We start from the raw sequence: 12,157 nt of genomic DNA, 5'->3' as shown, positions 1-12,157 counted from the left end.
TCTTCTTGCAGTCACCGTTATCAATATCAGTCTGAACAGTGTCAGTTTGAGCTATGTCCGCCATCATAGAATCACTCTGTAACTTCTCATGAAGAATTGAAAGTTCAGTAAGGACACTATAAATATCTCCAAACAACTTCTCCTCCTGTTTATGGTCGAGCGTGTAAGAGTGACTGACATTGTGAAGCGTCTCCTTTGACTCAAGCGCTGGAAATAGGATATCATCTTCAGCATTACTATGCGCCTTGTAGAAACCCCAGAGTAGGTGAAATCGACCAATGAATTGACGAATAAACGTTTCATCGCAATCAATCAGCTTTCCAGATTCAACATCAAGAAACTCCAGATCTTTGCTTATGGCCTTGTGAAACTTGAATATTGTAGCTACTGGCCGCTCGGAATGTCCAGTACCAAAGCTGTTGCTATCCATTTCCCAAATAAAGAGGCTGGAATTAAGAGCGGGCGCAGCAGAATTTAGCGAAGAAGATCTCATAGCTTTCGCTGCTGGAAGAGAACCAAGTTCCAGACAGTTATTGTTGACTCCGAGATCTGGAACACAGCATGACCTACCATTTTCAGAAGGCTTGCACCCATTTGCAACTTCTGACGAGTGAGTCGTGGCCTTTTTTTCACAAGACAATACAGCAGTTCGCTTAGCAGGCCTTTCATCCTGATGCTGGCAACACGATTGTATACTCTTACTCGCGCATGGCGCAGACGTACAACCATTACATGACTGAAGGTTGACTTCTTTAATGTTCCTTAGTGTTTTAGCAGGGCATAAACCATTCCCGTTTGGAGACAAGCATTCCCCGGCTTTGCGTCCTTTGCATGCCCAACCAGAGAAAAGAGTAACGAGAGCAACATCCGATTTAGGTGCTGAAACCACAAGGAAACCAAGTAATTTTGCAAAACTGTGAGTAACTAATAATTTGAAAAAAAGGTTTAAATTCATTTTTTTAAATGTATGGTAGATTGTACCTCCAGCATGCAAGTTCCTCAGAAAATTCTTAGCTTCCTCTTCTGTTAATGATGCCGTCAACCATGGCAAAACTCGTTCAATTAGTCTCAATGGCATTATACACAGACTTTGATAGAGAAGTTCTTGTTGTCTTTTAAAGCTGAAGTTCTTTCGTGCAAGGGGTAGCACCTGCAAGCATTATAAGTTAGCCAACATCCTTAATTGGCATCTTGGATCCTCATAGCATATGGTATTGGTATCAACTGATCTTATGCCAAACTTTCATAGTTCACCTGTTTACCAAATCAAATGTCATAGCACGCAAAGCAATAGTTCACCTGAATTTCCTCATTGTGGAAATGCCTTTGAATAGTTTCCATTATTTGATCAGCATGTGAGCACAGCTTGGTGTAAAATTCAGCAGCCGAAGTAGAACAGGCTCCAGCACTCTTTATATTTTCAATTAAGCATCGAAATTCATTAAACTGATTTTCTTCTTCATCGTGCTCCTCGGAAAATGAAAACTCTCCATCTACTGCTGGAAATATGATCTTGTCCTCTGCAAGACTGCAACGACAAACAAACACATCATCTCAGAAATAGACCCATGACATTCCAATCTCTGTCAAAACATTAAAAAATTGTATGTTGATAACACTCTAACGCAGAAACGTGCTGAAGCATGAGAAGAGCAAAAATGAACAACATCCATATAACTTGAAAGTAAACACCCATCATCAGCTAGCAAACATTTTTAAGCGGCCAACTACATCAACTTTTGAAAGAAATCTAGTTATTTATCTCAATAAATCGCAGTATAGAATAGTGTCACAAAAGATAGCCAATACACAATAGCAAAATAGAAATTATTCTGTTTTCATTGTAAATAATAGGATGCAAGAAATACCTATGGAAGATGCACACTTCAGCAATATATTGTAAGCGTTCATCAAACGCAGATAAATCCGAAAAATCTCCAGACAGCTGAATCTTCCTAGCCTCATCGGCTATTTCTTTCATCTCCTTGTTGATTGACTTGTGCCAAAGCTTTATCTCATCAATTGGGTGCATCTGAGCATCGAAAGAATCAAACTTAGTAAGCTCTGGGTACTTTCTCTTCCCGACCTTGGACCCCTCACATGCGCACTGTGCTCTGCTTGCTTTGCAAGGAAGCATGCTGCTAGAAGAATCTAGACAGCACTGGAACATAGAATCTTCTATGCGACACGAAGCCACAGTATCACTTTTCCCTCCCAACCATGTGAAAATAACCTTCAAGAAGGAAAATATCAATTAACAAGCCAAAGTGTTTTCACTTAGAATGTTGGATCTTAATTCAAAACTTACCTGCTGAAGGAGCTTCTCGCCGGGAACTATCTTCCTTAAGCATGTTTGCATCTCCTTGCTTTCCTCTATTGAAATGGACGAAGAAATCCATGGAAGGAACACGGCAAGCATATTCACAGGAATACTGCAGAGAAACCGCCAGACTATGTAAGCTTGCTCTTCATACTTGAATTTCTCAATAAGTAAGGGGAAGACCTGTCAGCGAGCCAACAACAACAAAAGTACTTAATAAAGACCAATGCATAATGCTATAGTATTTGGATCTGTGTTAATAGAAATGAACAGAGAACCTGCATCTGTGAAGTGAAGGAAAACAATACCTGTTTCTGTTCTTTAGCCAAGTGCTGGCTAACAGAAGTCTGAAGTGCTCCAGTACAACGAGCCAACTCCCTGCGGTAACTTTCATCGGTTTCCGTGGCAGAATTCAACAGCTCAAAGAGATGATCGAAAAGAGTGCTTTCCCCCTTGTGTTCAAGAGAATACGTCTGCGCTACATTCTTCACACGTATGTCAAGAGCTGAAAATATCACCTACATCCAAAACAGATTTGCAATTGTCAACAACTTTTCCTATCTCCATCAATACACATATACTGAAATAGATTCCCTATCTCCAAAGCACTCATAGAACCAAATTAAGATGATCAACAAGAGACAAACAAAACTAACAGAGACTTACAAGATCAGATTTAGACAAATTTGCAGCTATACGAAGTATTACAATAGTTTGAAAGCATCAACAAATATGAAACTTAGCATTGCATCTTATACAAAATATATGTGGCAACCAAGAATTCCCCCAACTGGTAAAACGTCAAAATGTCCTAAGAGTTCAAATTCCAAGTCGAGACGGTTCCAAATTCTGAATTTAGCAGTGTACAGGATACGATGAGAAACAATCACCAAGAAGAGAGCTAGGTTACGGGGCATTACCTCGTCTTCGGCATTGCAATGATGCTTATAGATCGATCTGAGGGACCGGTACCGTTCACGAAGCAGCCGGAGATCGACATGGTGACCAGTAGCAAACTCAAGCGCCAATCTATGAAGAGCTTCAAGCTCACTACATACTGCTTTATGAAAGAACAAGAAAATCAGGATCGGCGAAATCTCTTGGGCGTCTTCGGAGAAGGAATTCGCCACAGGGGACGGACGAGAAGAAGAAACAGAGCTCGTGAGGGCAGTGGTTGAAGAAGACGCAACTCCTCCGCCTCCTCTCGCCGCCTCAAAATCTGGCAACGGCGTCGCCATTTTTCCTCCCCCAAAAAAAGAGATTTATACTCCTCCGTGTTCGTTCGTTCGTTCAACAAGAAATCCCCTTCAATTTTCAAATCTGAGCTCTATTCACCATAGAAATGATCTGTTGTTTTTTTGTGGTGTGGTGGTGTTGTTCAACGGAGACGATGAGGAGGAAAAGAAGAAAGAAAGGTCTCTCGAGAGCCTTGTCTGATATATCGATTTCGATTTTGCTTTTGCTTTCTTTTTGTTTCTTTTCTTTTTTATTAATGTTTATCTGGAAAATTATACTTTATATTTTTTTTGAAAAAAAAACTGTTGTAAAAAATTTCTATGAATGAATGAAATAAAGGTGTTTGGGGATTGGGTGGGGGTGTGTTTCCTATAATCTATTACTGAGCCTCTCTCTATACGAAGGTTTTGTAGCACGTGGACATCCACATCGCCACGTTGGATGCTGATGCAACCAACCCAGGATGGCACGTGACCGATTACATCTCGACACGTGCGAGCGTACATACGGACACATATGGTCCGCGAGACAAGGACGCTGGTTCTCGCTCGGAGTAAAAAGAGGCTTTACGACCAGGGGCAGAAACGTCGTTTTGGTGTGCTTACGTGGACTTCATTAAGCTTTTTGATTAGATTTTGTAATCAAATAAAAATATTGCTTTTCTAAAAATGTTTATGGGGTTTAATATGTTTTCTTTTGAGTTTGAGGTTGGCTTATTGAGCGAGCACTTCCGAAAGCAAAGATGAGTTTGGTTTTGAACTTCTTGTAAATTATATAATTAAAGGACAGATTCGTGTGTTTATTTGAAACTTGGTTTTAAAATAATCAGGAATGACAGGGAGGAGAGATGATGATGCATTACCCATTCGTGGTCTAAAGGAGCCATATATAGCTATGTTTAACTATTGATTCAACTATAATTTGCTTCACGGTTTATGCTTTAACTGAATGCGATTATTGAGGTTGTTGTTAGACTTGTTTAATTGTGTTGCATGTGCTCTAAGGTTTACTAGATTGAGTTATTAAATTTTGTGCCATTACTCGGTACACGTATATATATATATTGCAACTAGCTAGTAAAAGAAAATTAAATTTATATATGTTCATGAAAAATGGTGGTTAATTTTGGTGAAATCAGAAAACAAAGAGGAAGTGGTGGTGGTGAAGGTAAAAAGACACAAGATGGGACGTGTGGGAAGTGTGGCGACAATTGGGTAGCAACAAGTTTTACTCGCGCTCTCTTCTCCACAACACATTCCTTCAACCAAATCACAACACATTTATTCGTGGACCATTATTATAAGTTTTTCATTATTCTTTTCCCCGATTACACAACAACCTTATTAGTTTATTAACTAGACCAAATTAAATTATCCACCATTCTTGACTTCAAGAATGAAAAAACCGAGACTGGTCAACTTTATATATGTATGCAATTCAACATTGCTCCACGTTGTTTTCTACGGCAACCTTTGCCCAATAGTAACCGATAAGAAAAATAAACAATAGACCTATTGATAACACCTAGCTATATAATATGAAAATAGACTAGTAACAATGTAAAAATAATTTAAAATAATAATATAGCGATGTATAATTATGATATTAAAGTGTTAAAACGTAATTTTATTGTTTCGCATTTATATTGTTTTAATGATTGATTATGATGAAGATTGTAATAACCCCATTATACTCCTATAACACAAAGTTACTATAAGTAGTCTTTCAATTAAAAAAATGCTTTCCATAATAATACAAAAATCATTTGTTGTATATATTTTTTTTGATCCTGTTGTTGTTACCTATAGTCGATCATAGATGGTGGGATTTTTCTTTTGATGTTTGTCCAATTAAAACGCAACGATAGAGGCATCTACAACTACGAACCACTAATTATGATCGTAGGGCTAACTGATTTTACTTATTTTTTTGGAACTAGCTAGGCTAAATGATTAGAAGGTATATCATTTAAAAGAGTGAATACGAATTGATTTATATAGTTTGATTGACTATTTTAATGATATATAGCTGGTTTTTGTTCCGAATTATGTGGAATTTCAAGTAATCGTGCAAGTGTATAATGCAATGGGTTGGCTTTTATGATCCATCACTTATCATTCTCTTTTCATTTATCCTTTTTCCACCTTTTTTTCCTTTCTTTTTCGTTAAAGGATAATGTCTATTTTTTTTGGTCTCGTCCTCTGAAATACATCCTCAAGACTTATCGCTTGTTATAATTAGCATCATATTTAAGTTTATTCGTTTAGTTTTAGTGTTTTACGAGGAGTTGTAATAGCTAAGATCAGATATGTCTAGTGTTTTTCCTAGAGCTTAGTGCTTCGGATTGATTATTTACAGGTCGACATAAAACATACTATTTTACAGTATAAAATAAAACATTACAACGTAAAATATGCTTTATGTAACAACTAAATAAAAAAGGGAAAAAATCTGAGTTATAAAGAAATTAGTTTTGCTATATTGTGTATTTACTTAATTTGTTTTTCTTTAATTGTCATTTACCTAATTTATTTCACATATATTTTTGTTTGACCACATTCAGTCAATTCTAAAAGCTTACTACATCACAAATTAGACATGTCACATGCATGTATGTGTTTTCAAAGAAAAATGTCATGCGATTTGATTTTTGATAATAAGCTATTCTATGATTAATTTATATCGTGGTTTATAAATTACGGTTTATGTGCATATGTGATGTGATTGGTACATCTTTAACATCAATCCCGACCAACACCTTCATCATCCATGAGTGTCGTGTTCTTAGTCGGATAAATACAAAGTCGTGTCCTCTGAAATATCTCTTTGTTTGTTTCTTCCACTTTAAAATAAACACACAATATCCCACACACACAACATACTCGGCAAATAGTTTTGAATACTCAGATTGCACTAACAAAGATAAGACAATTCATCTCATGTGGAGATCAGTGCGTCACGCATTACCAGTAATGCACAACCCACATATAATATAAAATTCACTGCTCATGTAACTTATCTAAAATACCTTTTTTACAATAATAATAATAATAATAATAATAATAGATTAGATTTATACAGATTGAGTTGTCCAGAAAATATTTGAGATAATACTCCCTTTGCTTAACTTTGGATCTTACTTTAATCAAAACACTTATAAAGTCAAAGTGGAAGCTATTGAAAGCGAGCATTGCAAAAACTAATGGAACTTAATAACATTTTAAAAAAAATTACTAAACCCCCCGATTAAAACAACAAAGTAAAATGATACACTATTTTGTAGTTTGTACCATTAATGTGAGAGTGCATATGTTCTGCCATTATAAAATATTTATAATAATCAAATCTGAAGCTTACAAATAACTAATTGGCGTGTCCTGATTTTTAATACTTTCATGAAAATTTAGACTTCACAGTTCAAGACTTTACATTACTGCTAATTTTATACTTTGTGCCATGCATGCAACTACTTAAATTAGAAAATATTTATTTTTATTATTTATATGATCAAATGCATGGTAATAGTTGACCATCTTACCAACTTCATAAGACTACCAAACCAACGTCCATGTCTAGTTCCAATGGACCAATATGTCCGTCTTGTATATAAAAAAGAACACAAACGTTGGAAAAAAACCGCAGATTCCATGTTTTCAGCGTATTGGAATAACTATGTTGCGAAACTAGTAATACGTAAACTATATATTAGAAACGTTCCATGCCGTATTTTCAAACTGGAATCTCTATGTGTTTATTAGTAATTTAGTACTATAGTATGAAGTATGTCAACTGTTTATATTTAGTATGTCCGTACTTATAAAAATATTAGATGCGTAAACAGTTAGCTCTCTTTTGATTAGGAAATAAAGATTTTTATCTTTTTTCTCAACCCGCACTTCAACTTCGACTTCGACTTCGACTTCGACTTTATTTTTATATCCTTGTGAAAACGACAAAACCTAAATAGGTCCACGAAAGCGAGAACGTCCATCAATTCTTTACGTTAATTCCAATAATAATTGTGATTACTTTTCCTTTATTTAGCTAAACATAAGTTATCTTAATTTTCAGAAAAGACACTATTGTTTATAAGAAAGATTAAAAATGTGGCATGACTTTTGGATCTATGTTTAAGAATATACTTAATGTAAAAATATTTTTTTGGTAAAAAATTAGAAAGGGGGTAGTTAGGAAATTCGGAGGTTTTGGATATATGTATAGATCCAGCATGGTGTGTTAGTTAGGTCGAACTATTCCGATATTTTAAGTTTTGATAGATAACTCTTAAGAATAGAAAACAAAGTTGATGTTTAAGTTTATACTGTCAATTGTCAAATGTCAAACATGTAGTATTATATAGCTGCATATAGAATGATATAGTCAGATTACTTAGGATCGTGTATTCTTTATGTTTGATGAGGTATTGGTTTTTCTTTGTCAAAAGAAATGAGGTATTAGTTTTTTTTTTTCTCCTGATGAGGTATTGGTTTAGGACCTGACGTTTGACATACTTTAAAAGTTTCAATTTTTGAAGTATTGTTTAGACTATTTAGTAAATATATCTGTTATTTTCTATTTCCTTTCCAAGTTCAAAGCCTACTAAAATAACTTGTTTACACCATCCGAGTTTAAAGCATACAAATCACTTATTTTTATTTTAACAAGCCTAAATTATTTGGTTAGATGATTTAATACTAAAATTTTAATTAAAAAAAAAAACACTTTTGATAAACAAAATGACAAAGAAGCTTGATCTTTTAGAGATACAAGTATATAACTATAACAAAAAATGTATTGACTTTGTAGTGTACTTGGCCAAAGTATTTGGACTGAAACTTGAAGATGATCCTACAAAAAAAAAGAAGTAAAAAGCTCAAGTTGATGCAGATATTGAAAATATTGGCGCAATTGAGTTGAAATAATAAAAGTTCAAACTGACAATTTTATCCTAAGGTGCGGGTGACCGGTGAATCTGTTTTTTGGATAAAAAAATATTGATCAAAATATTGATTATGTAATAGTATTATGTTTGATTACAGTAATAGCATAATAAGATAAATTTGATTATGTTTTTGTTGCCTTATTATCAGATTATTATTGTAAACTAGGTATTGTCTCTATCAACCCCTTAAATCAAATTTGCTAGATTTTCCATAATTATTGGAGTTTTCTTTTACATGCATATTTGCTTAAGTTTTTGTTAAAAACTATTGGCTTACAAAATCCAATAATCAATCTAAGTTCCCTATATAATGTCAAATATCGAACATCTTCGAAATATTATATTGCACTATATTGAAAAATAGTATGAAACTTAGGGGGTGTTATTGGATCGTGATTTTTAAAGGATTTGGATGTATTTTGAAATATGGTGTTATTCAATTGTGTATTTGGTAAAATCCATTAAAATCTACCGTTATTGGATTATGTATTTGTTTTATGTATTCTAAAGTATGTTTAAAACACTGTTATACAATATGAATTTGATTTTGTGTCATTTTGGATTTCATTGTACTTTTCTTTAAAAAACGTGAACAAACACAATCCGGCATTCTTGTCAAGTATTTCATATCTCTTCTCTCTCAAAATTAATGAAAAAAATACAAGCAGATTCGTCTCCACGAGCTACTAGAATTTGTTCCGTCAAGTCATCTTATACCTCTCCACGGCTATTCTAGAAGCTTTTGGAGAACAGTCTCGACACTGGAGCCTCCATTTTAGAGATCAACCTCTGACTCTGAGCCTACGACAAAGGCTACTTTCATTTCGTTGACAATGGTTGTGCCATTATCCAACAATTTTAAGGTATGATTTAAAAAAACTTATGACGTGTTTGATGATTTGGATGTGTAATACTGTAAACTTGGATTTGGGATTCTAATTTCTTGCCTATTGAATCTAGATATTTATATTTTGCCTTGAATTTGATAAAAGCTAACATTTTTCCTATGTTTTTCATTAATCAAACGTGGTTTGCGTTAAAAGGGTGAACTTTTGTTATATCTCTAACGTTTTCTGGGTTTAATTTAGGAGTAGGAAACATAAAAGATCCATCCACATGTCTCTGTTATGGACTATGTTTCTTGATTTTGTTTCATAGTTTAGTTTGAGCTCATGTTAAGTGTGTTGAATCTTGCCTTCTGTGTTGTTTTACAGAGAAAGCATGACTACATTTGATTTGTCCAGAGTCGAGCTTGTTCTTATATCCTATATTTGAAGAAAGCTGAGGCTATAAGATAAGATATGCAAAGCTATTCAGTATGGTTCCAAACTCTTTGAGTGTTGGTGAGCAACATGGTACTGCTCAAACAGTTGACAAAAACACCAATTTGGGTACTATTTCAGATATCAGACGAGGCTTACCTTTTTTTGATTCACCCAACCTCTCCTGAACTACTGCCAAGGATAAGAGCAGTTGTAGCGACATTTAATATTAAAATTAGTTGTCTATGAGATTCTGTCTTTCTGGTTTCTTGTCTCCCAGAACAACTGGCATAACCCATACATTGTTACTATTGTGTAGATCGTTTTGTTTAACCATATATCTTGTGGTTCTCATTAGGTTTTGCTTTTTCTTCTTTTAGATTTAAGCTCTTCAGTCTGAATTTGTTTCCTGTATGTATCTCACTCTCATGCCACTTACAGGCTATATATATGTCCACGATGATTTGTATGAAGAAGCGTGCATCATGTTGTTAATTAATTGTCGTTGACAAATGCATCATTGTAAGAGGTGTCGTAGTACTATCTATGGTGGTTTTGTGTTACTTAGCAAACTTGAAACTTGTCTTCGTACTTTAATTCTCAGACGAGAGAATATGAAAGCATTCTGAATTATTTTGTTTGAAAAAATAACATTGTATGATGTACATGTGTATCCCTGTTGATGAGCTATATCATTATCTCTCCTGATTTACTAATCTCTCTTTCCAATTAGCAGGTTCTAGAAGATTTTCGAATTGATTCATTTTGTGGGAGGTGCAAAACACAAATTCTAACATTATAGTAACTGAAGTTATTTAATTTTGACATTAGTTTTATGGAACTTATTTTATAATTCTACAACACAATTTATAAGTAGTTTATTTTATTTTTTATTTAACTTTAAAAAAAATGTCTACAAGTAATGACTTTCAAATCCATCAGTTATGCTTTTCTAATCCACTTATTAATGACCTCAAATTCTCATTTAATGTATTAGAAAACGATTGAACTTTAAAATCCACTAATAATTCAAATTACTACTAATAAAAGGGACAATTTGAGCCCTCTAAAAGTGTCCACCTCAGCTTTTCTAAAACACTCCCTTACGATGCCATGTCAGCCTACTTAGCCTACATGTGTTAAACCTAATTGACGTTAGGAGATGCCTTCGAGTTGCATTTAGTTAGCTAAGAAACTGTTGTACTTCCTTCTCCTCTTCCCTATAAACCAAATTAATAATGATTGCAGATACATCGATACAGATTGAGGGTTTATGAATAAGAATGTGAAGCGATTGCAGGCCACAGATTTAAATCCTTCTTAACATTCTCCAAAGGGATCTCACATCCACTTTTCAAACAAAGGTAAAATTCTACCATAAATCTACTATGTTAATTTCATTCTTCAGCAAAAACTTTTAACTTCCATAAATCTACGATCTAAATTGACACATCCAATTTCTTATGTTTTCGCTGGATTTAAAGATATAGCAATAACCAGGAGGAACCTCAGACATACTCTACGTTGGAAGATGTAGAAATCCGTTGATCGAGCGTTGGATTAGTGCTTCATATTCCACGCTCAGTTAGGTTTTCTTTTAACGAGGATGAAAGAACAATATGGAAAAGATGTATGTGATTGGGTTTTTAATTTAGTTTGCTTTATCTGTTATGTTTTAGTACACAGAGACGTTGAGGATGTGTGAAAACTATTAGTTGCCAGACAAAGAGTCGTTGATGCTATGTTACAACATGAATCAAGACAAAACCAAACGAAGGTAGAGTTCTAGAATTACTGTACATTCTTCTTACTTCGCTTTGTTGTTGTCTCTAGATTTGGAAGCTTTGTTGTTGTCTCTAGATTTGGAAGCTTACAATAGCAGCTGAGGAAAAGTTCGTCTAAGTATACGGATTGACGGGAATCCTGTCACGGGATGTATCCGTCGCAAGAAAGTGTACCACAACGTGTAGTAAACAAACTGAGTCGTCACTTTGCAATTCACGATTCATTTCTCGTATGTCAGCAATTGGATACAGTTCATAAGTGATTTTACATCAATCTTAACAGGTTTATGTATTGGACTATATATTCTTATTTAAAGTAATTAATTTAGAAAATTGATTGCACAGAGAAGATTAAGTGAAGGAAATAAAAACAGATGTAGAATTAGAAGAAGGGTTTGGAACATAGAAACCCTCAAACCTCAAGAGGCATCAACCCACATGCTCCAATTCGATTATGCACTCATCTCATGGTTTTAGGTGATTAAAAATTTGCATTCATCTTTTTCAGGTAGTTAATTCGATTTTGTACTCAAATATGCAAGGAAAATCTTGATGGACTATAATTTCTGTTGATTATTTAGAAAATAATGGAACCGTGTATTTTTTTTGTTTT

The 12,157-nt window shown here is 34.3% G+C and overlaps 1 protein-coding gene and 1 long non-coding RNA gene across 2 annotated transcripts in view; one reads left to right on the top strand and one right to left on the bottom strand.

Annotated features, from left to right (window-relative positions):
- LOC104783276 overlaps positions 1-3,789 on the bottom strand; it is a gene marked incomplete in the record, with an annotated part of 13,302 nt that extends 9,513 nt beyond the window's left edge. The window contains 7 exon segments of the mRNA XM_010508410.2: positions 1-879; positions 982-1,150; positions 1,300-1,528; positions 1,869-2,233; positions 2,309-2,503; positions 2,629-2,838; positions 3,241-3,789. Of these exon segments, the coding sequence (XP_010506712.1) occupies positions 1-879; positions 982-1,150; positions 1,300-1,528; positions 1,869-2,233; positions 2,309-2,503; positions 2,629-2,838; positions 3,241-3,558 (2,365 nt within the window).
- On the top strand, positions 10,970-12,015 carry LOC104783270. The gene is made up of 4 exons (XR_767221.2): positions 10,970-11,124; positions 11,245-11,344; positions 11,440-11,537; positions 11,621-12,015. It is a non-coding gene; the product is annotated as an uncharacterized LOC104783270 (long non-coding RNA).

The sequence above is a fragment of the Camelina sativa genome, chromosome 1 (genome assembly GCF_000633955.1).
Source record: "Camelina sativa cultivar DH55 chromosome 1, Cs, whole genome shotgun sequence".
Taxonomy (NCBI): domain Eukaryota; kingdom Viridiplantae; phylum Streptophyta; class Magnoliopsida; order Brassicales; family Brassicaceae; genus Camelina; species Camelina sativa.
This window is presented reverse-complemented; position numbering and strand designations above follow the sequence as displayed.